This window comes from Canis lupus, chromosome 12, assembly GCF_011100685.1.
Source record: "Canis lupus familiaris isolate Mischka breed German Shepherd chromosome 12, alternate assembly UU_Cfam_GSD_1.0, whole genome shotgun sequence".
Taxonomy (NCBI): Eukaryota; Metazoa; Chordata; class Mammalia; order Carnivora; family Canidae; genus Canis; species Canis lupus.
Genome location: NC_049233.1, coordinates 11989148 through 12014691, shown reverse-complemented (window position 1 = coordinate 12014691; position 25544 = coordinate 11989148). Strand labels below are relative to the sequence as shown.

At 39.7% G+C, this 25544-nt stretch overlaps 1 protein-coding gene and 1 long non-coding RNA gene across 31 annotated transcripts in view; one reads left to right on the top strand and one right to left on the bottom strand.

The window, feature by feature from the left end:
- Positions 1-25544, top strand: part of CRIP3 (cysteine rich protein 3) — a 54583-nt gene that overhangs the window by 17089 nt on the left and 11950 nt on the right. For 4 of the 8 annotated variants that reach the window (XM_038554140.1, XM_038554142.1, XM_038554141.1 and 1 more), the window contains exons 6-8: positions 931-1235; positions 6734-6937; positions 17755-17906. In XM_038554140.1, coding sequence (XP_038410068.1) covers positions 931-1235; positions 6734-6937; positions 17755-17829 — 584 coding nt within the window. In that variant the 3' untranslated portion in view covers positions 17830-17906. Of the gene's footprint in view, positions 1-930; positions 1236-6733; positions 6938-6990; positions 7145-7392; positions 7493-8507; positions 8627-8918; positions 13357-17754; positions 17907-25544 lie in introns of those variants that run through there. The other 4 variants (XM_038554144.1, XM_038554143.1, XM_038554138.1 and 1 more) reach the window with 3 other exon arrangements.
- The window catches only part of LOC119876873, a 50258-nt gene that overhangs the window by 14959 nt on the left and 9755 nt on the right, over positions 1-25544 (bottom strand). For 8 of the 23 annotated variants that reach the window (XR_005367737.1, XR_005367725.1, XR_005367732.1 and 5 more), the window contains 7 exons: positions 16662-16783; positions 16487-16572; positions 12410-12476; positions 8465-8579; positions 7746-7853; positions 7238-7311; positions 4722-4789 (listed from right to left, as the gene is read on the bottom strand). This is a non-coding gene — a long non-coding RNA (uncharacterized LOC119876873). The remainder of the gene's footprint in view (positions 1-4721; positions 4790-7237; positions 7312-7745; positions 7854-8464; positions 8580-12409; positions 12477-16486; positions 16573-16661; positions 16784-25544) is intronic. The other 15 variants (XR_005367728.1, XR_005367726.1, XR_005367743.1 and 12 more) reach the window with 10 other exon arrangements.

The following is a 25544-nucleotide window of genomic DNA, read 5'->3' as shown; positions in this document are numbered from 1 at the left end:
AAAGCAAGGGCATGGCAGGGTGGGAGAGGGAGAGAGAAATGTAAGCAGACTTCAGGCTGAGCATGGAGCCCAGTGTGGGGCTCGATCCCAGGACCTTGAGATTATGACCTGGCCAAAACCAAGAGCTGGATGCTTAACTGACTGAGCCACCCAGGTGTACCTGGATTCATAGTTAACAACACAAGGACAAACGCATACAAACATATATACCATTTTGGGGATTCATGGAGTTCCTGAAGCTGCCTGTAACTCCTTAGCTAGTAACTCCTCCATAAGAGATAATGTTATCACTCATCCTTTATCCTCCATAGAAACTTTACCTAGGGGGTGCCTGAGTTGGTTAAGCATCTGCCTTCAGCTCAGGTCATGATCCTGGAGTCCCGGAGCAAAGCCCTGTATCAGGCTTCCGGCTCAGTGGAGAGTCTGCTTCTCCCTCTCCCTCTGCCTCTTCCCCTTATCCACCCCCCCCCCACTTTTATAAATAAAAACAAAATCTTTAAAAAAAAAAAAAAAAGGAAAGAAACTTCACCTAAACTAGCCCAGGTGGAAGGAGAGTCTGTCTTGCTTTTAGGAAGAAATGTGTTTTTTTTTTTTTTTTTAATTTTTTTTTTTTTAATTTTTTTTTTTTAATTTATTTATGATAGTCATACAGAGAGAGAGGGAGAGAGAGGCAGAGACATAGGCAGAGGGAGAAGCAGGCTCCATGCACCGGGAGCCTGACGTGGGATTCGATCCTGGGTCTCCAGGATCGCGCCCTGGGCCAAAGGCAGGCGCCAAACCGCTGTGCCACCCAGGGATCCCAGGAAGAAATGTTTTAAGGGAAAAGATTTTGTGACCATAAACTTGGGAGATTACTACTTATGACAGAAAAATGGCTTGTCTTAACCTATTTTCCTTGTGTTTCTTCTTTTTTGACATTTGACTACTCAGGAGAAATGCTACGCAAGAAACGAAGGGAGAAGGATGGCCACAAAGACCCACTCCTGGTGGAAGTGAGTCGGCTTCAGGATAACATTATGAAGGACATTGCAGAACTTCGACAAGAGGCAGAAGAGGCAGAAAAGAAGCAGTCTGAACTGGACAAAGTGGCTCAGATTTTGGGAATTAACATTTTGGATAAATCCCAAAAGTCTTCACATGACAGTAAAGAGACCATAGAGAAGCCTGGGAAAGCAGACAAATCTAAGAGCCCAGAAAAAGTATCATCATCCTCAAACTCCTCTTCTAACAGCAAGGTAACAACTCAGCTTTTCCATTTCTATTCCGTCTTTTATTTCATGGACTCCTAAAGAAGCCTTCTAACTGAGCATTTCTTAGTTTCCTTTTACAGCCTGTTCTTACTCTTATTAGAGTTATTTTTGTTTTTTTTTTATTTTTTTTATTTTCTTTTTATTTTTTTTTTAAATTTTTTAATTTATTTATGATAGTCACACAGGGAGAGAGAGAGAGAGGCAGAGACACAGGCAGAGGGAGAAGCAGGCTCCATGCACCGGGAGCCCGACGTGGGATTCGATCCTGGGTCCCCAGGATCATGCCCTGGGCCAAAGGAAGGCGCCAAACCGCTGCGCCACCCAGGGATCCCTAGAGTTATTTTTGTAAAGCACAGATAGATCATGGGACTCTACTTCAGAATTTTAATAGTTGTCATTGCCCACAGAGTAGAATCCAAATCCTTAGCATTCAAGGCTCTTCATGTTTCTGTTCTAGCCTTTACTCCTTAACCCACTCAAGCCTTGTCTCTAATCTTCTTGTAATTTACACATACACCATTTTGTGCGTTCACAGCAACAGGGTCATCACCATGCTGCATGGCCAGTGAGTATATTTCAGTTCTCAAATCAATATTTGATACAGGGAGCCACTGTCTCCTAAAAATGCTTTCTTCCCTTGGCTTCTCTCACATTTCTTTTCCTCCTAGTATGCTGGCTGCTGCTCCTTATTAGTGTCTTTTGCTGCCTGTTGTCTTAATACCTGATCTTTAAATATTTTAGTTCTACAGGACTCCGTTGTAGCTTAGTTCTCCAGAGTTCTGCTCTCTCCCTGGGTCATTTCATCCAGGTCTATGCTAAAATACCATGCTGTCAACATCTGGTTTTGTATTCTAGCTCAAATGAGTCTGATGCGGCCCAAATCTGAGTGTCCAACAGCCTTAGTCACCATTTCCGCTTCATTGTTTCATAGACACTTTGAAATCAACATATCCTAAACTAATGATGTGTTTATCCTTCCTCTTTTCTGCCTTCAGTGTTACCCATCTCAGTGGCCCTACTGTCCAACAAGGTTTTTTTGGTTTGTTTTTTTGTTTGTTTTTAAAGATTTTTAATAATTTGAGAGAGAATATGGGAGAGAGCACAAGCGGGGGAGCAGCAGAGGGAGAGGGAGAAGCAGGCTCCTTACCTAGCAGAGAGTCCCATGTGGGGCTCTATCCCAGGACCCCAGGATCATGACCTGAGCCAAAGGCAGATATTTAACCGACTGAGCCACCCGGGCACCCCTGTCCTACAGTTTTCATGCCAACAACCTACAAAGCTTTCTGTGTTTCCCTCTCCCTAACTGCTGCATGCTGAGTCAATGACAGATTCTTCCAATTCTCCCTCCAAAGTAAATCTCAATTTCATCCATTTCACTATCTTTATTGCCTCCAAGTTCAAGCCACCTGTAAAATTTGCTTCTTTGACTACACTCTTAATCCTTTCTCCACATACAGCCAGTGATTGCAATACTCTTTTGCCTACCTCTTCAGCTTTGTTTCATGCTCCTTTTCCCCCTTGCTCATTATAATTTCATTACTGGCCTTTTCTTCTTCTTCTTCCTTTTCTTCCTCTCCTCCTCCTCCTCCCCCTCCTCCTCCCTTTTTTCTTCTCTTTTTCTCCTAGTTTTTTTTTTTTTTTTTTTTTTTTTAAAGTAAACTCTAACCCCACCTTGGGCTCTACTTCACAACTCTGAGATTAAGAGTCACATGTTCTACCAACTAAGTCAGCCAGGTGCCCCTCATTACGGGCCTTTTCATTTCCTTAAATACATCATCCCCTGTAATGTCTTTGCATTTTCTCTTCTTTCTGGTTACCGTGTAGATTTCAATCTTTCCATATCACCTAGATAACTCATATTCATCCTTTTTTTTTTAAGATTTTATTTGTTTATTCATGAGAGACAGAGAGAGAGAGGCAGATACATAAGCAGAGGGAGAAGCAGGCTCCCTGTGGGGAGCCTGATACAGACTCGATTCCAGGACCCTGGGATCACAACCTGAGCCAAAGGCAGATGCTCAGCCACTGAGCCACCCAGGTGCCCCACTCATATTCATCTTTCAGAGCAAAGCTTAGATTATTACCCTCTCTTCCTTAATTTCCCAGCCTCTTATATTTGCCTGATAGACACTCTTATAATACCATGTCATTTTCCTTCTTAGCATTTCTGACAGTTGTAATTATATAATTACATGGGTTCCCTCATTTGGATTTTAAGGTTCAAGGGATTAAGGACAATTATGTCTCATTCTCCAGTATAGTCCCCAATTCATAGTTCAGTGCCTAACACATAGTAAATGAGTAATGCCTAAGAAATATTACACTACGTCTTACACTCCTTCCACCTCAAAACGCACTTTTCCAGATGTGCAATATGATGTTATACCTCTCTAATTTTGCATTAATAATCCTCTTAACCTAGAATTACCTTTCTTCCACTAAGGCCCAATTTGATTTTTTTAAATTAACATATAATGTATTACTGGTTTCAGAGGTAGAGTTCAGTGATTCAGCAGTCTTATATAATACCCATTGCTCATTACATCATGAGTCCTCCTTAATGTCCATCACCCAATTACCCCCCTCTCCCCTCTAAGGCCCAATTTGAATATTACCTACTCCATGAAAAATTCCTGAATTCTACCCCAATTTAGTCTACCCTAATTTAACCAGTCCTTTTTTAGTATATTAAATAATATATTAATATATAGTCAGCTCTCCCATAATATATTTTCTTTGTAAGGTTTATTTCATTTTTTATTATCTAGAACTTGATTAAGATCATGTCTGTTCTCATGCCTGTCTCCTCCACTAAGTAAGAACTCCCTGAGAATAAATATCTTTGTGTTTCCTATGGCATCCACTTTGTCTAGTATATTGCACATGCTCAATTCATGGTAGGGAAGTAGAGAAGAGGATATTCTGTATCCTGTATCAACCAATCTGTAATTTTTCCATGTTGGGGATCCCTGGGTGGTGCAGTGGTTTAGCATCTGCCTTTGGCCCAGGGCGTGATCCTGGAGACCCAGGATTGAATCCCACATCGGGCTCCCTGTATGGAGCCTGCTTCTCCCTCTGCCTGTGTCTCTGCTTCCTCTCTCTGTGTCTCTCATGAATAAATAAATAAAATTAAAAAAAAAAAGTTTTCATTTTTCCATGTCTTCCTGGAGAGTTCTCATTTTTAACCAGGTAGAACTATACTCTTTTTATACCAGGGTCATTGAGTTCAGGGCTTTTGATGGGAGAAGAGTTTGAAAGTTCTGGCCATTCATTCATTTATTTATTTATTAAGTTCTGAGCCTTTATAGTTGAAATATATATTGTTTGGGGTCCATTTGTACACTAGCCCCATAATGACCTATCTCCTTGATTTGAATGAGGCTTCATGTTCTCTGAGGCCAGTATGGATATGTTATAATTCAGTATTCATTTCAGTAGAAAGGAATGTTGATTCTACAACCTCTTTCCTACCTGGTTGGTATTCTTTCTATGCCTCTCTTTAAAATGCAGAGTTGGTTTGAAATTTTCTTTCTCTTTCTCTTCATTTCATGAAAATAAACACATATACATACAATTACACAATTCATTTACCTAGAGACAGCCATCAGTAATATCTTGGTATATATTATTTCAACTGTTCATCTTCTGTTTATTAATTCATTAAACAAATATTTACCAATCTCTAAGAAAGCGACAGGTACTATTTTAGATAGGGGGAAGTATAGCAGGGAACTATACAGACAAGGTTCTAATTTTCATGAAATAGGAGAAGATAATAAATAAACAAGTATGGGTTAGGTAATGACAAGTGCCTAAAAAAAGAAAACAGGATAAGGGATATAGAGTAGTTATAGAAAATTATTCGTATAAAATGACACTTGACAGTCTATGTCTATTTACATATTTTATTGATTATTCAAATGTATTTAGTTTCTTGCTTCTTTCAGTATATCATGAACATCTTTTCCACATTAATAAAAGATTTCTATGGTATAATTTTTTTTTGGTATAGTTTTTAATGACTTTATTTTTTCATTGTTGCACAAATACCAACATTTATTTAACCAATCAGATCACCTTCCATTTGACTTAATAATTTACTTTGGATAAATGTCAAGGAGTGGAATTGCTAGGTCAAAGGGTATAAAGAATTTTGAAGTGTATAATATATATTCTTAGATTATCTTTCAGAAAGATGATGCCATTTAATATTTACCAGCAATGTATACACGTTCCCATCCCTTACCTGCTGGATATGATTTATTGAGTGACTTTTGAATAAGACTCTAGTAGTAATTCAAAGATTACTCTTTGAAGTCTGTTTCCCTTTCTCTAGCCTGTCTTCCTCTTCTCACCAGCCTTAGTTCCTTGATCTTCTCTCCTCATTCATACTTCCTCCCTCCTCCTCCCTCCCTTCCTCCCTCCTCCTCCCTCCCTTCCTCCCTCCCTCCCTCCTCCTTCTTCCAAATTATTTTTTTCTGTGCCTCTTTCCCCAACATTAATCAAAATTCTCATTTCCTGAGTACTTTGTTCTTAGCTTGCTGACACATGAATTCATATTAAGGTATTATTGACAATCTGGGGAGTCTATGTGTTTCAAAAAGGATTCATGTTAACTCAGAGGTGTTAAATTCTAATAATGGTGTTTTAGGCAGTTTGAAATATTTTATCCAGATTCTTTTAAGTCATCCCATGTAGATGACTGTCTGCTTTATCTGTGCACAACATCAGCCCTACTCTCCAGTTTTGCATACCAGGGTGTGTCTGTGATAAGTGGGTTCACTATTATGTGTTTTCTGCATTTTCTTTTTTGTTTTTTGTTTTTTTAATTTTTTTAAATTTATGATAGTCACACACACAGAGAGAGAGAGAGGCAGAGACACAGGCAGAGGGAAAAGCAGGCTCCATGCACCGGGAGCCCGACGTGGGATTTGATCCCGGGTCTCCAGAATCGCGCCCTGGGCCAAAGGCAGGCGCCAAACCGCTGTTCCACCCAGGGATCCCTTTTCTGCATTTTCTTAACCTGTTAGTTACCTCTTCCATGTTGCTTTTTCTTTTCTTTTTAGTTATCATTATGATTTTTAAATTTAACTAATGTATTTTATTGCATAGGGAACAGATTCAATATCTATCGAAGGTTATATAGTAAAAAGACTCCTGTCCATCCTTGTCCTGTACTTCCCCTCTCCAGAGGCAGCCAGCGTTTCCATAATCTTGAGTATTTTCCTAAATATCTTAGGATGTATAAGTAAACATATTGCCATTACGATATATTCTCCATGATAAGGTAGTACTATGGAATCTAGTTCTGTTTGAGCCTTGTAGACAGATTTCTCATGAGATTTTCTCCCATATTATTTATAGCTTTAGGCACTAGAAATATGTCATATGGCCCTATATCTGCTATTGCAGTAAGCTACCTGCTTTTTCTGAGAGAAGACAGATCTAGAATTCCTTCTGAGTGCAGGTGTTTTCCCCTCTAGGAATCAAAGGTAAACAGTGAGAATTCCCATACTAAGAGCCCCAAGCCTGCTGAGAGTCCCCAGCCAGCTGCTAAGCAGTCTGATCAGCCTATTGCTGCCTATGAGTATTACGATGCTGGCAATCACTGGTGCAAAGACTGCAACACCATCTGTGGGACCATGTTTGACTTCTTCACTCATATGCACAATAAGAAGCACACACAGGTAGGTATCTTGCCCACTGTTATTTCCATTCTTGCCCTCCTTCTCCTCAAACTTCTACACCCCTATCTGCATTACAAAGCTGGAAAATGAAACATTCTCCAATGGGCAGGAGCCCCAATCTGAAGAACCAAGAGATACCAACAAAGGAGACACCATCCCCAGGGCTCAGTCCAGGGGACCTGCCTGTAACTAAACACCATGACAAGTGTAAGTGAGGCTTCTGCCTCTTTTGATTCCTTGAGTACCTGATTATTTCTTTAATTTTATCCATTGCTAGTACTTGCTCTAACATTTGTTTACCTTTTCCACAGGTGATTTCCGTTTAACAGTTGGCAGAGAGGGTGGGGGTGGGTAGCTGGGGGCTTCTGGTCCTCCTGGTGTGGGGGAAAAAAAGAAAAAAGTGGGTCATTGAATTTTAGTGCTGTTGTGTGAGCGCCTCTGCCTCTCGCAAATAGACACTGGATCCTTACAACAGACCTTGGGCTTCAAAGACCCAGAGTGAGGCCAAGCAAGATGCTGTAAAGCGTACTGACAAGATAACTGTTCCTGCAAAAGGTATGTCCATCCCCCATCCCCCACCTCCTTTGTAGTTTCCTTACATTTAGCCAAAGAAGAGGTGCCCTTGAACTAAGGTGCTAGGAAGTAGCATAGGGCGAGATATAACCATTTTGTTAACAAAGGTGTAAGAATGCCTTCTATGTGGAAAAATAGTGTATTAGATCCTGAAGAAATAAAGCGAGATCTATAAAACAAAAATGATCTTTACCTATATGGCCAAAATTCTGACAGATGTTAAACTTATACATACCTACTTTAAAAATAGAACTGAGGGATAGCTGGCTGGCCCAGCCAGTAGAATATTCAACTCTTGATCTTGAGGTCATGAGTTCAAGCCCCAAATTGGGTGTGGAGCCTACTTTATCAACAAAAGAAAATTTAAATACACCAAAATCTTATTCATTTGAAATCCAGGTTAAAAAAGAACAGTAAAAAAAAAAAAAAAAAAAAAAAAAGAACAGTAAAAGATACAGAAATTTAACTACCTTTTCAACTAAGAACTCTAAAACATTTTTGAACAGTTGTTATTGGGGGTGAGTTGAGAAGTAGGAAGTTTCTTTGTCTTTATACTTCTCAATTTCTTACCTTCGTAAGTCATCAGTGCTGCTCCTTTAGATCTATAGAAGGTAGATTCCTGAGTAAGTAGTACCAACACAATAGATCCTCATACAAATGGTACTGAGCTAGCTATTTGGGAGTATAGTTTTTAAATTTCTTATGCTTAGTGGTAGTTGGAGTTTGAGGAGTATCAACAACAGAAATGAGTCTGGCACAGGAAATTCCTGAATTAACTAGTTAGTGTTCCCAAGAGGGAGAAGGGCTAGAGGTCCTAAGTACAAGCTTTAAATTAGAAGACTATGCCATTTGGATTCATCTAAATGCTACTTCTGACTTGACAGTGTGAGTAAGGTCCTATATACCATTAACTTTTTTACTGCAAAGGGGAAGTGGGATTTCCTTTACTTATACCTGGGTGGAAATGACTTATTTTCTTGACTTCTGCTGCTTTCAGGTTCTGAGTTTCTGATTCCCATCACTGGATATTACTGCCAGCTCTGTGAGGAGTTTTTGGGGGATCCAATCTCTGGAGAGCAACATGTGAAGGGTCACCAGCACAATGAGAAATATAAGGTTGGTCTTTGTAGTAGTTGTAGAGTTTTCCACTTTCTATAGTAATCCTTTTGACTTTGTCAAACAACTTCAGAGTCAGAAAAAGTCACTCATACTTTAAATTCCATGTAATCACTAGGAAGGTGTCTTCAATCCTATTAAAAGATGCTGACCTGGTAGAACCATCTGTATCTTTGAAGATGACTCTACGTTAGGGGTTTCTACCAATTGAATTCTAACAGTAACAGGGCCAAGATTTTCTTTCTTATTGTATTCTGACCAGTTGTTGAGCCTGTATCTTTTCTCTTCCCAGAAATATGTGGTTGAAAACCCATTGTATGAGGAGCGGCGGAATCTGGACCGCCAAGCTGGCTTGGCTGTGGTCCTAGAGACAGAACGGCGACGGCAGAGTGAGCTAAAGCGCAAACTTAGTGAGAAACCAAAGGAAGAGAAGAAAGAAAAAAAGGCAAAGGTCATGAAGGAAATAAAAGAGGATGACAAAGTCTCTGAGGAATTAGAGGACCAACTCTCTGAGGGTGGGCACTCCCCTGAAAAGACTGAAAATAAAAGGAAGGCTAGCATCAAACTCCAGTTAAAGGAAGAGGTAAAGAAAGAATCACCAACATCTTCCTCTTTTGGGAAATTCAGCTGGAAGAAGCCAGAGAAAGAGGAGGAAAAAAGTTCAATGGCCCCAAGTATTTCTAAGGAAGAGGTTGTAGAAAACAGTAAGGACAAAGAGGATGGCAGAGCTGAGGCTGGGAAGGCAAAGCCCATAAAAATCAAGCTCTCTGGGAAGACAGTTGTTGCACATACGAGCCCTTGGATGCCTGTTGTCACAACTTCAACCCAGACAAAGATCCGACCCAACCTGCCTATCCCATCCACGGTACTCCGCAAGTCCGGTTCAGCCACGGTGAGCAAGCCAGCTCCTCTTAACACCTTTCTATCCATCAAGTCTTCTGGAACTACTGCTAAGCCTCTGCCAGTGGTTAAAGAGTCTTCAGCTGATCTCCTCTTGCCTCCCGACATTATTTCCAAAGCATTTGGAGGGGAAGAGGTGATTCTGAAAGGGTCTCCAGAGGAAAAAATGGTACTGGCTGAAAAGAATGAGCCATCCCATATACCTGAGCAAATGCTGCCACCTCCTCCACCGCCCCCTCCACCACCCCCTCCACCACCCCCCGTCATACCCCATCTAGCTTCCCCATCTCCTGCTCAAGCAAATGCTGTCTTAGTGCCGGTCAAATCAAACCCAGCAGTATCTCCCACTCTCAGCCCTGGCTTCCTGGGTCCTAACATTTTGAATCCTGTGTTGCCAGTAGCCATCATGGCCTCAGCACAACCAGCTGTCATTCCTTCGGATGAGACGGCTCCTGGGGTGAGTGAGAGTGACAGGGACCAGACCCTTTTCTCTGTGTTAGTGCGCCCTCCACCTCCCCTCTCAAGTGTGTTCAGTGAACAAGCCAAAAAATTGGAAAAGCGAAATTCATGCTTAGCTACAGCCAATGCTAAGGACCTATATGATATATTCTACAGTAGTGGTGGAAAGGGGGCCCCTGAGACTAAGCTGAGTGGTGGTCTTTTGGCCAATGGGGAAAATAGCACTCTTTCTAGAGTCGAAAGTTCAGACACCTCTTCCACTTCTACATTGAACAACAGTGCATCCCAAGAGGAGTTGCCTCCAGATAGAAATTTGATCTCTGCCCCTTTAGTCAGCAACCCTGAAAAGCCCATTGCAAAAACTGTGGTGTCTCTAGGGAAATGGTCAGTTGTGGAATGCACAGACTCAAAAAGCAGAGGCAGTAGCTATGGCTTCCTACAGCCTCTGACAAGGTTGTGCCAAAGCAGGCCTTATGAAACTGTTACCCCAAAGACAGACACTTTGGCCATGTGGACTTGTAGCTCCTTACAAAGTGATGCTAATAGGGATATATCTCCAGGAGGAAAAATTGAACTTGACCTGGGAGAGCCAGGGCCACCAGGTGTAGATCCAGACCCTCTGCTGTCAGATATACATGGCCATATCATGGAATCTCAGAATTTGGTAGAAGCCCATCTTATGGAAGCTGGTAATCAGGATGAGGAAAACCAAGAGCTCCACAAATCAAAGGATTGTGGGGAAAGTATGGCAGAGGCAAATATTGAACTAAAAGAAAAGAGACCAAAGCTTTCTGAGGAGATTGTAGGAGAGAGGACAGGTATCAGTGTTGAGCCCAATAGCATAGAGGATTCTAAATTGAACAGTGGGAACAGATGTGCATGGGAGGAAGAAATAGAACAGCCCAAGTTGCAGATGACTGACAAAAAGGCTGAACAGTCCAAGAAATTGATGACAGGAAGTGAAACTCAAAGTAAAGTAGTGATTGACTTGAGTGCACAGGCTCTCTCTTCCACAAAGGCAAAAATAGACTCATTTCCTTCAGAAGCTAGATCTTTACTCCAAAACCCACAAGATGTACCTGTGAAAATTTCTGCCCCAGAATTGCTTCTCCAGTCCCCAGCCAGATCAGATACATGTTTAACAGATAGTGCAGAGGAGCAAGGAGTCTCAACTGGTAATGAAGAGTGGCTAGAAAATTCAGCTCCAGAATCAGCTTCCAGAACTAGTTACAGAAGGCTCAAACTCAAGAGAGAAAGATCAAAAGACGTTCAGGGTAAAATGATTTATGAACTGGCTGTTTGGGAAGAGAATAAGAAGTCAGAGACCTGGGAGAGCCCAGAGAAACCAGAAGCAGAAGCCTTGGAGCTACGAGATGTCCATCCAGAATTAACTGTGACAATAGAAAGCAAGGCCTTGGAAGACTTTGAAGTTACAGACTTAAAAGTAGAAGAGCTTGCTGCCCTCAGGAACCTGGGGGATATGAGTGTTGATTTCTGCAACACTCGAGTAGACCAAGCACATAGATCTCCAACTGCCCTGTCTCAGAACATATGTGAAGAAAATTCTATGTCACCTGTAGGATGTAATCCCTCCACTCTCACTGACTTGGAATCAATCCCATCCTTTTCTGAGTTTCCATTAGATTCTCCCAAAACCCTGGTGCTTAACTTTGAAGCAGAGGGTGAACAAAACTCATCTAATCCCAGAAGTGGAAGGATCACTCCTAACATTTTGAAAAGTAGACTTCCTATAGAAAATGTTGACCTTGGTTTGGGGAGCCTAGAAGGAACACACCAAGCACTTGACCTATTAGCAGGAGGAGGAATGATGCCTGAGGAAGTAGAAGAAACTTCTCAATTAGAGAAACAAGATTCACTCAGATTAGAATCGGAAACAATTAACCCTGCTGGCGTCGGGCCATCTCCTTGCCTTCCAGACCTTGTTGAATTTGTTACTCGGACATCTGGAGTTCAAAAAGAGAAGTTATGTTCTCCTCTCTCTGAGCAAGGTGACCCTCCTGGGTGTAGTTCCCTGGAGATGGGACCACTACAGCTAAAAATACCGAAAGTATCCATTACACAGGTAGCAATTCCTCAAGTAGATGAGGATAGTGACCACCCTTTGAATTTGGTAAAATCTCTGGCCTCAGGGTCCCCTACAAGGGAGCAAGTAGTTGGAGGCAATATGGTCCCTCAGGAAATACCTGTACAAGAAGCACCAGTTGCTGCCACCCAGGACCACACAGCATCCTGTGTTCATGACTAAGAATACACATCCAGAGCTACTTATGGATGAATCAGATTGGCTTCTAGAAATCAGGTGCCCAGATGATCCAGGACTAGTTGGCTATCTCATCTGGAACCTACACCAAGCGATGTCGTCAGCATCTTACAGTAAATGTTCGTGGAAGCCAAAAAATTTACCTCTTTTCCTTTTTTCCCTCTTTTTCCGTAAGATACCAGACAAATCAATCATAACTTCTATACATATCTGTAAAAAAAAGTATTTTCTGTTAATTTTTTTTTCCAATTTACTTTCTCTTTGTCATTAAAATCAAATGTCTGTCTGGCTCACCACATAGTGTGCTTTGATTGTATTTTGGCTTTGACTCTGCCATTTCTGGAATGTGGGGGAGGAGGGAGACAAAGCTGACTTCTCCAATTGCTGTGTTGTATTCCAACCCAATTTCCTGGGCAGCTGATGGATCTCTATGAGAAACACCAGAAAGCCTGCTCAAGTGTGAAATAGAAAACTACTAATGAAGGAAGGATTGTTCATCTCTTAGGCTTCCATTTGGATGGGCCTGCCTTAACATTGTTTGAAATGCAGCGTGAGTAGCTCTTTTGTTTACTGTTTACTTCCTTGTGCCATGTCAATCCCATACTTCCTTTATTCTGTTGCCTTTGCTTGAGATGGTCCTGCTAACTCACAAACCTGTTTGGAAATGGCCTCAATAAACGTGGAAGAAAATCTAGCAGGTTCACTTTTGGAAGACGACAAATCGGTAAGGCTAATTCATGGCTGAATGCTAGGAGCAGATATGCTTTTTGGGTCACTTTTATTTTTGAAATGGCCTTTGTTCATTGTATTGTGATCCAGTAATACTTTATGTTATATTGTTTAGCAGCCATTTCTGTTCTGAAGAGATAGAAGAGCTGAAACTTGTTTTGGGATTGGACTCATCTCTGTTCCACAATCCATATGTATTCCTTCCTCTACCTCTCCCTTTCCCAAGTTATTATCTCCACCATAGTGTGATGTTTTGGGTTGTACATTTTGTTTAAAAGATTAAAGAATTTTTGAGTTGGCTTGGACAAGTTTAATTTTATTTTTAATGTGTTAATTAATTGGAATAAATGCATTAACCTCATGTTTCTTTCCGGATTTTTGTTTTGAAACCACACACATTTGAACTCCACAGGAAAACTAGAAATATGAACTCCTGCTGTCCTGTTGTCTATCTCCTCCCTCCTAGTTGTTTTCTCCCAACTTGTTAGGGCTACTTCTTTCATGTCAGATTCTGAAGTTATGTAGTCTATGCCTCAGTGCTGCCTGGTTGGGTACTGAGTAGGTGACAGTGGTCTGGTTTTGGCATCTTCCTATTGGGAAGCTTTTCATATATCCTTATGTTGGCTCTCCTTATGTTACTCTGGAAGCTGAGCTCCCCCTAGAACATTCATATTCTTGCTGAGGGCACTCTTAGGGATCAGAGAGCTTAGTCCTCAGATTCCCTAATCTCTGTTCCGGTTTCCTTTTGACATCCTTGTTAGAAATTTGTAACCTGGCTGAACAGAGGCGTCAGAGTCTTGTCTTCTACCCACTCAAAAACAATGCAAAGCTGACCTATTTTCCTAAGAATTCATTTTTCACGGTTAACTTGTGTGCAGAGCTGCAGAATCCTATGTTGAATTTGGGGAGGCTATTTAGTTTTTCTAGAGCCTTGGTAATGTCTATTTAGAAGATGTCCTGACCTGTTTTTCATTGTGTTGTGGAAAGAATATATATTTGGGAGTTAGGTCCGTGAGTGTTCTTCAGCCATTTGCCTTGCTGTGATTTTGGACAAGTTCATTTCACTGTGCCACGGATATTTTTTTTTCCTTCTTTAAGATGATAATCATTGTCTCCACCTCAGCCCAGATGTGTCCAGGGTCATGCCATCCAGAGTAGCCCTCCTAGGTCTGCTTTTTAGGCTGAAGCCTGAGTTTAATGCACCTTTCTGGCCTGGAAACCATAGACTGCCTCAGAAGGTGTCCTTTAGATGAACATAAACCCAGGTGAGCATCAGAAATATATTTGTTTTTCCAGAGAACCACTCCTTCCCTATTCTAGCAGCCTATCTGCAGGAATTCAGAGAACCTACAAGTTTAAAATGCCAGTTAATAGGGATCCCTGGGTGGCGCAGCGGTTTGGCGCCTGCCTTTGGCCCAGGGCGCGATCCTGGAGACCCGGGATCGAATCCCACCTCGGGCTCCCGGTGCATGGAGCCTGCTTCTCCCTCTGCCTGTGTCTCTGCCTCTCTCTCTCTCTCTCTCTCTGTGACTATCCTAAATAAATAAATAAAATATTAAAAAAAAAAATAAAATGCCAGTTAATATTTTCAGGCCTATTCACTTAGTAAATCCACCTCCCTTTGGGGAGATATGAATGGGTTTAGAGTAGGGACGGGTTAATCTTATCCAGATCTCACTCATACCTTTACTCCTTCACCGAGGGAGTCAGAATCTTTCTTTAGGTTAGGAGGGGGACTCTTGGGAAGGGTAGGGAAAGGAAGAGAGACAAAATCTAGGAAGTACAGAAATAATTCAAGTATTCGGGGCTGGAGTGCTTTGAGCTGTTTCTCTATTTCTTGAAAACTTCAGGCTTTTTCTAAAATAATGCCTACTTGTAAGAAGCAATGGCATTCTTCATATCTGCCTTGAACTAGCAGAGGGAGAGCCTTTAGTCTGGGCAGGAAGTGTGATCCCTTTTTGATCAGTGGGATCTAGCTCTGGAGCCTATCCAGAGAAGCCCTGTGAAAGGAAAGGCAGAATTCTAACCCAGATGCCAGCGCCTAAAGATAGGCCCTATTTCTTTTTATTAAATACTCTCAGCACTGAATAAATGTTCACCTTTGGAGACAAAGGCACATGCAAGGAGGGGGCTCTAATCTTTACAGGTCACTTATGATATTATATATAACTACTTTAAAATTCTGCAAACATCCGAAAAGTTTTTATTGGACTCCCTTAACTATGAGAATGCATTATCCGTAGTTAGGTTTAAATTTGGGCAAACATCTAATTTTACCTAAATTGTGTAAATAACCCCCCAAAATTCCCATTGGCTTTGTGAATGGAGACCTCTTACTTCCTAAGCCATCTTTCTCCTATTCACAGCTAGCTTCAGGGCATATAAGACTCTTAACCTTTCTCGTAAGTATTCCCATTGTACCTAATACAGCTCCATCTCTCTAAAAAAAATTTAAAAAGTCAAAAAGTTAGCTAATGCTTTGGTATCAAAGCATGTCAGGATATATATTCATTTTTCAGGCTGCCAGGTTCAGGGACTGAAGAAGAATGGTAAGGTGTTGGGTGGGGGTTGCAGGGAGGGTTGGACCTACAGATACAGGCATCCAACAGGGACATTAAGTGTATATTTAGAAAAGAAAAAAAGTGGAGGCAGGTTCAGAGAGGAGACTGCCTATAAAGAAAGTGAGATGGTTTTGAAAAATATATTCCTGGGACACCTGGCTGGCTCAGTTGGTAGAGCATGTGACTCTTGATATTGAGGTCATGAGTTCAAGGTTCATGATGGGCCTTACTTAAAAAAATATATTCCTAAACCTTGGTTCTCACATTAACAAAACATACCTACCAAGCCTGGGATAAGAGAGAACCTAAGCAAGGTCTACATTTATTAACAATTTTGTGAGAACATGGACCAATGAAAATAGTTTGTAATTGTGAACACATTTCTTTAGAATTTTATTTTATAATAATATGTCATTTTTAACCAGAAAAATTATGTATATGCTAACAGTATTCATTGGGAAGCCAAGCAGTTGAACGGATAATGAACCTCTACCATTATAAAAACATTGCCATGCTCATTTGCCCTCAACCCTTACACTTTCAAAGGACCATGTATGTTTTCACTGCACAGTGTGGTTCTACATTTATATGTTTATTTGATCAATCTATCCCTCTCCACACAACTAGATCATAAACTCTCCAAAGCAGGAAGGCTGTCTTTGCTTATGGTTTTTTATCATTGTATCCCCAATGCACAGATGCCAGACACGCATAAATTGCTCAATAAAAATTTGTTAAAAGAATCAACGTGGTAATAGTAGCTTTTTTTTTTTTTTAACTGATTGTGAATACTCAGCGATTTATAAGTGAGTAAAAGATACAAATTGCTGACTGTATTTGTTGGGTACTTAGCACTCCAGAAACCAACTATCCCTGCTTCTGTCCTGGATCTTTGTATACAAAGCACTGTCTATGGCAATGAATGCATACCGAGGCTGCCAGTAACCTCTTCAGTTCAACAGCATTCTGGAATAATGGTGTCAGGCCAGGAAGGGGACACATTGCCCCTGAAGCTCCTGAAAGAAAAACAGGTTGGGAATGGGGATAAACTGACCTTAGAGTTAGCAATCAAAAGCTTTGGGAACTTTGATATTCAGATGGTTACCTTTTTCCTTCAAGCCAGATTTCATAGGCATGTTGAAATCAGTCAAACCCCAAATCTCTGATCTGGCCCAACATCCTCTTGTCACCTCATCAGAAACCTAAGTCAAGTTGCCAGTTTGATTTCTGAAAGGAAACAAAAAGCAAAAACAGTTTCTGTTGATGGAAGGAAGAGGAATGCTTTCACTTTTTATTCTGTATTTTTTGTTTCAACATCCTGACCATAAAATGTATTTTACATAAAATATAAATATTTCATGCACATATAAAATATGTACACACATGTAAAATATGTAATTTTATGTCAGTAACGATTATCATGTTGTGGAATTATAGACCAGGTTTTTTTTTTTCCTTTTGCATACTTTTACGTATTAAAAAAATAGTGGTTTTTTTTTTAAAGTGTGTCTCCCACTCAGTGCATCCCTGTCTTCATTCCTCTCATCAATTTTCTGTCATTACAAATAGATCCTGCTTCTATTTCCTCAAGACTAAATTCCTCTACTCCCATCAATGCTGGGCAATATTCATTCTTCAATCTCCATTCTTAAAGAATTTTATTCTTTTGGTTTTTTTTTCTCTCTTCCTCTTCCCTTTCTCTTGCCGCTATCTCTTTAGCTCGTTATGCACTTCCACGTGTACAAGCATTTGGACATGAAATTCTATAAATCAAGCTGCCTGTCTTCACAGAGCTTACTTTAATGCAGGTACACAAAAGATATCACAAAGTCTTTGTTGCATGCAAGAGAATAGAAGGTAATTTGTATCTAGATGTATAGAATAAAGGCTTTACAGGCTTTTGTTATTTCCACTTGTGGAGGATCAGGAGAGAAAGGTATTTTGTAGAAAGCAATGGAAATGAGCATGTTTAAGGGAAGTAAATAAGGGTGAAAACAGAGGCAGAGTTACATGATACGAGGGTACAGAGAAAGATTGCAAAGAGGTAAAATCAACCATTTGGAGGTATCCTTTTCTTTCATTTCTCTGATGCTCCATCCCTGATAAACTTCTGCCCAGCTCTCCTATAGCCTACCTACACAAGGATGCCTATGAAGACATTTACTGATTCTTGCCTACCTCTCTTCCTTTCTTTTCAGGAGCAGTTGCCAAAGTCCAAAATTCCAGAAGGAAGGACTACAAAAGACATCTCTGCCTCAGGGAGGCAGGGATAGAAGCCACAGAGACCAGAGAAATGATGAGCACCTTGGAGGTCAGTAGGCAGTCACTTCTAGCGTCTGACTTCCAGAAGGTAGGTATGGCTGCTGGGTCAGGGATGGGTTGTGGAAAAGTCCCTGTGTTTTTAACCGCCAGGAAATGGCAAGTTGGGTGAGCAAATATGTTGTGTATTTATGTCTGTATCTTTGTAGCAGTAGAAGAGGAACAAAATTAAGATAGACATAGAGATGTATATTTTAAACTTGTCTCTCCTCATCTCAATTTATCTCCTAACATCCATCTCTCATTTTGTGCCATGATATTTATGTTAAAGCTGTGTCTTTCAGGTATTCTCATCTTTGACCCTGGGCCCCCATGTTCCCAGCAAGTAGAACATCTTCTATCTCAGTTTCATTATTGGTCCATTTAAGAATGAAGGTAAAAATTGGATATGTCCTTAGAGGAGCAGAGTGAGTAGACAAAAGAGGTGAAGGGAAGGGAAGACAATCACAAATGTGGTTGAAAAATTCTGGGATTTTAGACTTCAGGACTGCTGTCTATCAGTTTCCACTAAGTCTTACTATCTCTCCTGTACACACATTGAAACATCTGGCACACAGAATTAGGCAGGAACCATTTCAGACTACCAAGGAAACCCTTTACTGTCTATCTAAAATGCTAGTAGGTGCTTCATTTACTCCTTTTTGCACTTGGGACTGTGGAGGATGAGAACCAAAATAAAATTTAGCTGACCTTTAAGTCCTTGAAACTCTGAGATCCATTTAAATCTGAGCTGCTCTTGATCCAGATTTACCCTTAAAACTGTTAGCCTACTTTTGTTCCTGATTTGTAAACCCAGGCATTTTTAGAGTCCCAGAGGTCTACCCAAATAAATGTATGGTTTGGGTAGGCTTTGGGAATACTCCTAACATTACAAGTACCAAGAACTGCATAATATCCAACCAAAGTCATCAAAAGAGTAGGGAGTACTCTTACTCCTTACTAAGGGGTAAGAAGTATCTCAGGACCTTTGGCTATTGAGCTTAAATCAGTTAGAGACTATTCATTCCTAAGGCATGACCCTGTAGATGAAGCAATGGAAAGCATTCTGGTGCCAGAGCTGCCAGCACTTTGTCTCTACCACTTTTAACTTTCTCTCCCTTGCTCCAGCCCAAGATCTGTTTCTCATCAGCTGCCACATTCCTCTGCTCAGGCAGGGACAATCAGGGCTATTGGTCACAGTTTTCATTCCTAACTATGACTCACCTACCTCCATTCTCCAGTGGTATCTGAGGTACACCTCCAAAATGTGCTCATCTGGGGGATCCCTGGGTGGCTCAGCGGTTTAGCACCTGCTTTTGGCCCAGGGCGCAATCCTGGAGTCCCTGGATTGAGTCCCACGTCAGGCTCCCTGGATGGAGCCTGCTTCTCCCTCTGCCTGTGTCTCTGCCTCTCTCTCTCTCTCTCTCTGTGTCTCTCATAGATAGATAGGTAGGTAGGTAGGTAGATAGATAGATAGATAGATAGATAGATAGATAGATAAAAAAAAATGTGCTCATCTGAAGGATGGACAGGAGGAAAGAGAACATTTCCAAAGTAATATTTTCCCTTTGAACTTCTTATATTTGATATGCTAGAGTTCATATATATTATAAAAATATTTAAAATCCTTTTTATTGTAATATATTTCATATAACAGTAAATTTCTTGTAACTTAAGATTCACCATTTTAAAGTGTAAAATCCAGTGGTTTTTAATATCTTCAAGGTTGTGCAGCTATCACCACTATCTAATTCCAGAACATTTCTACCACCCCCCCCCAAAGAAACACATACCCATTAGAAGACACTCCCAATTATTCCCTACCCCAAAGTTGCTGGCAGTCACCAATCTGTTTTCCACCTCTGTGGATTTACCTATTCTGGGCAATTCGTATAGAGTCATACAACATGTAGTCTTTTGTGTCTGGCTTCTTTTGTTTAACATATTTTCAAGGTTCATTCATCATGTTGCACTGTGTGTCAATACTTTACTGTATTTTGTGGTTGAATAATCTACTGCATGAATATACTACATTTTGTGTATCTACTAGTTGGTGGGATTTAAAAAAAATATTTATTCATGAGAGACAGAGAGAGGCAGAGACATAGGCAGAGGGAGAAGCAGGCTCCAATGCAGGGAACCCTATGTGGGACTCGATCCCAGGACTCCAGGATCATGCCCTGGGCCGGAGGCAGGCACTAAACTGCTAAGCCACCCAGGCGTCCCATTGATGGGATTTTGAGTTATTTCCAGTTTTCGGCTATTATGAATAGCGCTGCCGTGAACATTTGTATACAAGTGTTTATGTGAACGTAAGTTTTTCAGTTCTTTTTTGGTATATCTTGAGTCACAAGGTAACTCTTTAAAAATAAAGTTTTATGTTAAAGTATAGGGTGCATATAAAAAACTAAAGTACAAAAAAAAAAAAACTAAAGTACACACATCACAAGTGTTAAGCCCCCAAATTTTAATGGAGTAACCACAGCTAGGTAACCAATACCCAAATAAAAAAAATTAAATATGACCAACACCCCTGAAGCTCCTCTCATGTCCTCTTCCAGTCACTACTTTCCCAAAATATAACCATTTTTCTGACTGTATCTCAGGTATTGTGTTTTTATTTTTTATTTTTTAATGGAAATAAAATTCACATAACAACCACTTTAAAATGAACAAGCGAGGGATGCCTGGGTAGCTCAGCAGTTGGGCATCTGCCTTTGGCACAGGGCGTGATCCCAGTTCAGGAATCGAGTCCTGCATTGGGATCCCTGTGGGGAGCCTGCTTCTCCCTCTGCCTGTGTCTCTGCCTCTCCCTGTGTCTCTCATAAATAGGTAAATAAAATCTTTTTTTAAAAAATGAACAAGTGACATTTAGTACATTCACAATGTTGTGTAACCATCACCTCTGTCTGGTTCCAAAATCTTTTCATTACCCCAAAATAAAACCTTGTGTCTATTAAGCAGTTAGTTCTCATTCCTATCTCTCTGTACCCCTGGCAGTTACCAATTTGCTTTCTGTTTCTATGGTTTTACATATTCTGGTTAATTTCACATAAATGGAGTCATAGGATATGTGACCTTTTCTGTCTGGCTTGTTTCACTTAGCATAATGTTTTTTTTTTTTAATTTTTATTTATTTACTTATGATAGTCACAGAGAGAGAGAGAGAGAGAGGCAGAGACACAGGCAGAGGGAGAAGCAGGCTCCATGCATCGGGAGCCTGATATGGGATTCGATCCCGGGTCTCCAGGATCGCGCCCTGGGCCAAAGGCAGGCGCCAAACCGCTGCGCCACCCAGGGATCCCCACTTAGCATAATGTTTTTGAGGCTAATCCATGTTATAGCATGCATCAGTAGTGCATTACTTTTTATGGCTGAATAATATTCCATTGTATATGTATACCACAATTTGTTTATCCATTCATTTGTTGATAGACATTTGGGTTATTTCCACCTTTTAGCTACTGTGAATAGTACTGCTGTGAACATTCATGAATAAGTATGTGTTCAAATACCTGTTTCCACTTCTTTAAAATATATGACTAAAAGTGGAATTGCTGAGTCATATGATTATTTTATGTTTAACTTTTTGAGGAACTGCCATACTTTTCCACAGCACCTGAATCATTTTACATCCCTTTCAGCAATGTATAATGGTTCCAATTTCTCCATATTCATAACACTTGTTAATTTCTTTTTTTAATATAGCCATCCTAGTGTTTCATTGTGCTTTTGATTTACCTTTCCTTGATAACTAATGATATTGAGCATCTTTTCATGTACTTTTTGGTCATTTATGTATCTTCTTTACAGAAATCTCTATTCAAATCATTTGCCCATTTTTTAACTGGATTGTTTGTCTCTTCTAAAATTGTAAGGATTCTTATATATTCTGGATACTAGACCTTTATCAGATTTATGATTTGCAGGTATTTTCTCCCATGCCTCATGTTGTCCTTTCACTTTCTTCATAATATCTCTTGATGTATAAAATTTTTTTATTGAATGCAATGTATCCATTTTTTCTTTTACTACTTGTGGTTTTGGCATAATATTTAAGAATCCATTGCCAAATACAAGACTATGAAGACTTAGCCCTGTGTTTTCTTCTAATAATTTTTTAGTTTTAGCTCTGATGTTTAGGTTGTTGATCTATTTTGAGTTAATTTTTGTATATAGTGTGAGGTAGGGGTCCAACTGCATCTTTTGTATGTGGATATTACAGTTGTGTCAGCACCATTTGTTAAAAAGAGACTGTTTTTTCAACATTGAATTGTCTTGGCATCTTAGAAATTGATTGGCTGTATATGTATGGATTTATTTGTGGACTCTCAATTCTATTCCATTGGTTTATAACCCATCCTATTGCCAGTACTACTCTATTTTGAACACTGTAGTTTTTTTTTTTAAGATTTTATTTATTTATTCATGAGAGACACAGAGAGAGAGAGGCAGAGACACAGGCAGAGGGAGAAGCAGGCTCCATGCAGGGAGCCTGATGTGGGACTCGATCCCGAGTCTCCAGGATCACACCCCGGGCTGCAGGTGGCGCCAAACCGCTGCGCCACCGGGGCTGCCCTGAACACTGTAGTTTTTTGTAGTAAGTTTTGAAATTAAGAAGTATGAGATATTCAACTTTGTTCTCTCAAAATCATTTTGCTGTTTGGTCCCCCTTGTAGTTTCATATGAATTTGCAGAATGGCTTTTCATTTTTGCAAAAAGGGTCATTGGAATTTTGATAGGGATTGTTTAAAATCTGTAGATCACTTTGGATAGCGTTACCATTTAAAAATATATTTTTTATTTATTTGAGGAAGAGAGAGAGATAGCATGAATAGGGAGAGAGGAAGAGGAAGAAGCAGACTACCTGCTAAGCAGGGAGCCCAATGTAGGGTTCTATCCCAGGACTCTGGGATCATGAGCTGAGTCAAAGACATATGCTTAACTGATTGAGCTACTCAGGCGCCCCTAGCATTACCATTTTGACACTATTAGATCTTCCAATCCCTGAACATAGATGGGATGCCTTTTTGTTTGTTAAGTCTTCTTTAATATCTTTCAGCAGTATTTTGTACTTCTTGTGTATGTCTTTTACATCCTTGGCTAAATTTATTCCTATATATTTTACTCTTTTGTATGCTATACTGAATGGAATTGTCTCGTAATTTCCTTTTGGATTATTTATTCAGATGTATAGAAACACAGTTTACCTTAATGTGTTGATCTTATCCCCTGAAACTTTGCTGAACTTAATTTCTTCTAGTTTTGTAGTTGTGGATTCATAATATATAATATAATATAATATAATATAATATAATATAATATAATATAATATAACATATAAATAATATACATGTGTATAGGATCATGTCATTTGAGAATATATTTTTATTTCTTCCTTTCCAATTTGGTTACCTTTTATTTATTTTTCTTGCCTTATTGCTCTAGATAGAACTTCCAGTACAATGTTTAAAAAGCAGTGATAGGGATCCCTGGGTGGCGCAGCGGTTTGGCGCCTGCCTTTGGCCCAGGGCACGATCCTGGAGACCCGGGATCGAATCCCACGTCGGGTTTCCGGTGCATGGAGCCTGCTTCTCCCTCTGCCTGTGTCTCTGCCTCTCTCTCTCTCTCACTGTGTGCCTATCATAAATAAATAAAAAAAATTAAAAAAAAAAAAAAAAAAAGCAGTGATAAAAGTGACGTCCTTGTCTGGTTCCTACTTAATTATACAGTTGTTCACAGTATTATCTTATTATAATGCTTTCTTACTTCTGGAAAGTCCCACTTTCATTTCTGATTTTAGTTATTTGCATCTTTTTTTTTTCCTAAGTAAATTTAGCTAAAGTTTTGCCAATTTCGTCAGTGTTTTCAAAGTACCAACTCTTGGTTGCATTGATTCTCTCTGTTGTTCTTTGTTCCCTGTTTCATTTATCTCTGCTGTAACCTTTATTTCTTTCTTCCTACTGTCTTTTAGCTTGGTTGGCTCTTTTTTTTTTCTAGTTCCTTAGGGTATAAAGTTAAGTTATTGATTTGAGGTCTTCTTTTTAAAAATGTTCATAGTTAAATTTCCCTCTTAGCACTGTTTTCACTGCATCCCATGTGTTTTGATATTTTTTTTATTTTCATTCATCTCAAAGTATTTTATCATTTTCTTGTGAGTTCTTCTTTGACCCATTAGTTACTTAAGAGTATGTTTTGTGAATTTTCCAGTTTTCTGTTACTAATTTTTAGCTTTTTATATTGGAGAAGATATTTTGTATGATTTCAGTCTTTTAAAATATATTGTTTTGTGGACTAACATATGATCTATTCTGGAGACTGTTTTATGTGCACCTGAGAAGAATGTGTATTCTGTTTTTGTTTTTAAGATTTTATGTATTTATTCATGAGAGACACAGAGAGAGGCAAAGACATAGGCAGAGAGAGAAGCAGGCTCCATGTGAGGAGGCTGATGCAGGACTCGATCCCAGGACCCCGGGATCATGACCTGAGCCAAAGGCAGGCACCCAACCCAACTGAGCCATCCAGGTGCCCCTGTATTCTGTTTTTGGTTGAAGTATTTTATATATGTCTGTTAGGTCTACTTAGTTCAATGTTGTTCAAATCCTCTATTTCCTTATTGAACTTCTGTCTAGACGCTCTATTCTTTATTGAAGTGAAGTATTGGAATCTCCAACATTATTGTAGAACTATCTATCTCTCCTTTCAGTTCAGTTCATCTCCATCCTTATGTTGTTTTATCACAAATTCCTTTTTTTACGTTGTGTGCTGATTAACATAGATTTATAATTATTTTGTGCATTTGCCCTTTAAATCATATGGGAAACTAATGGGGAGTTACAAATCAAATATACAATAATACTGGCTTTATATTTACGAACATGGTTACTTTTACTGGATTTCTTTCTTTATATGGTTTTGAGTTATTGTCTAGTGTCTTTTCATTTCAGCCTAAAGGACTCCCTTTAGCATTTCATGTAGGACAGGTCTACTAGTGATGAACTCCCTCAGCTTTTGTTTCTCTAGAACTAAGGTCTTAATTTCCACTTTTTTTTTTAAAGATTTTATTTATTTATTCATGAGAGACACAGAGAGAGACAGAGACACAGGCAGAGAGAGAAGCAGGCTCCATGCAGGGAGCCCGATGTGGGACTTTGTCCCGGGATTCCAGGGTCATGCCCTGAGCCAAAGGCAGGCACTAAACCACTGAGCCACCCAGGAAACCCCCAAAAATGTTCAGTTTTTTTTTAAATGTTCAGTTTTAAACAAAAAAAAATCACAAGGGATTAAAAGAATAAAGTACAGTTCATTCACAGAAAAGAAAGAGAAGCTTACAGAAACTGTCACCAAGGAAGCCCAAACATTGGACTTAATAGGCAAATATTTTATTGTTTTTAAAGATTTTTTAAGTAATCTCTACACCCAATGTGGGGCTCAAACTCACAACTCCAAGATCAAGAGTTGCATGCCCTAACAACTAAGCCAGCCAGGCATTCCATTAGGCAAATATTTTAAATCAAATGTCTTAAATACACTCAAAGAGCTAAAGAAAATAATAGATGAAAAAACTAAAGGAAACTAGGAGAATGAAGAAATGAATAAAGAATATCTATAGATATACATTACTTGTATTTATATTATATTAATATACATTTATTATTATATAAGAGCTAAATAAAAATTCTAGAGC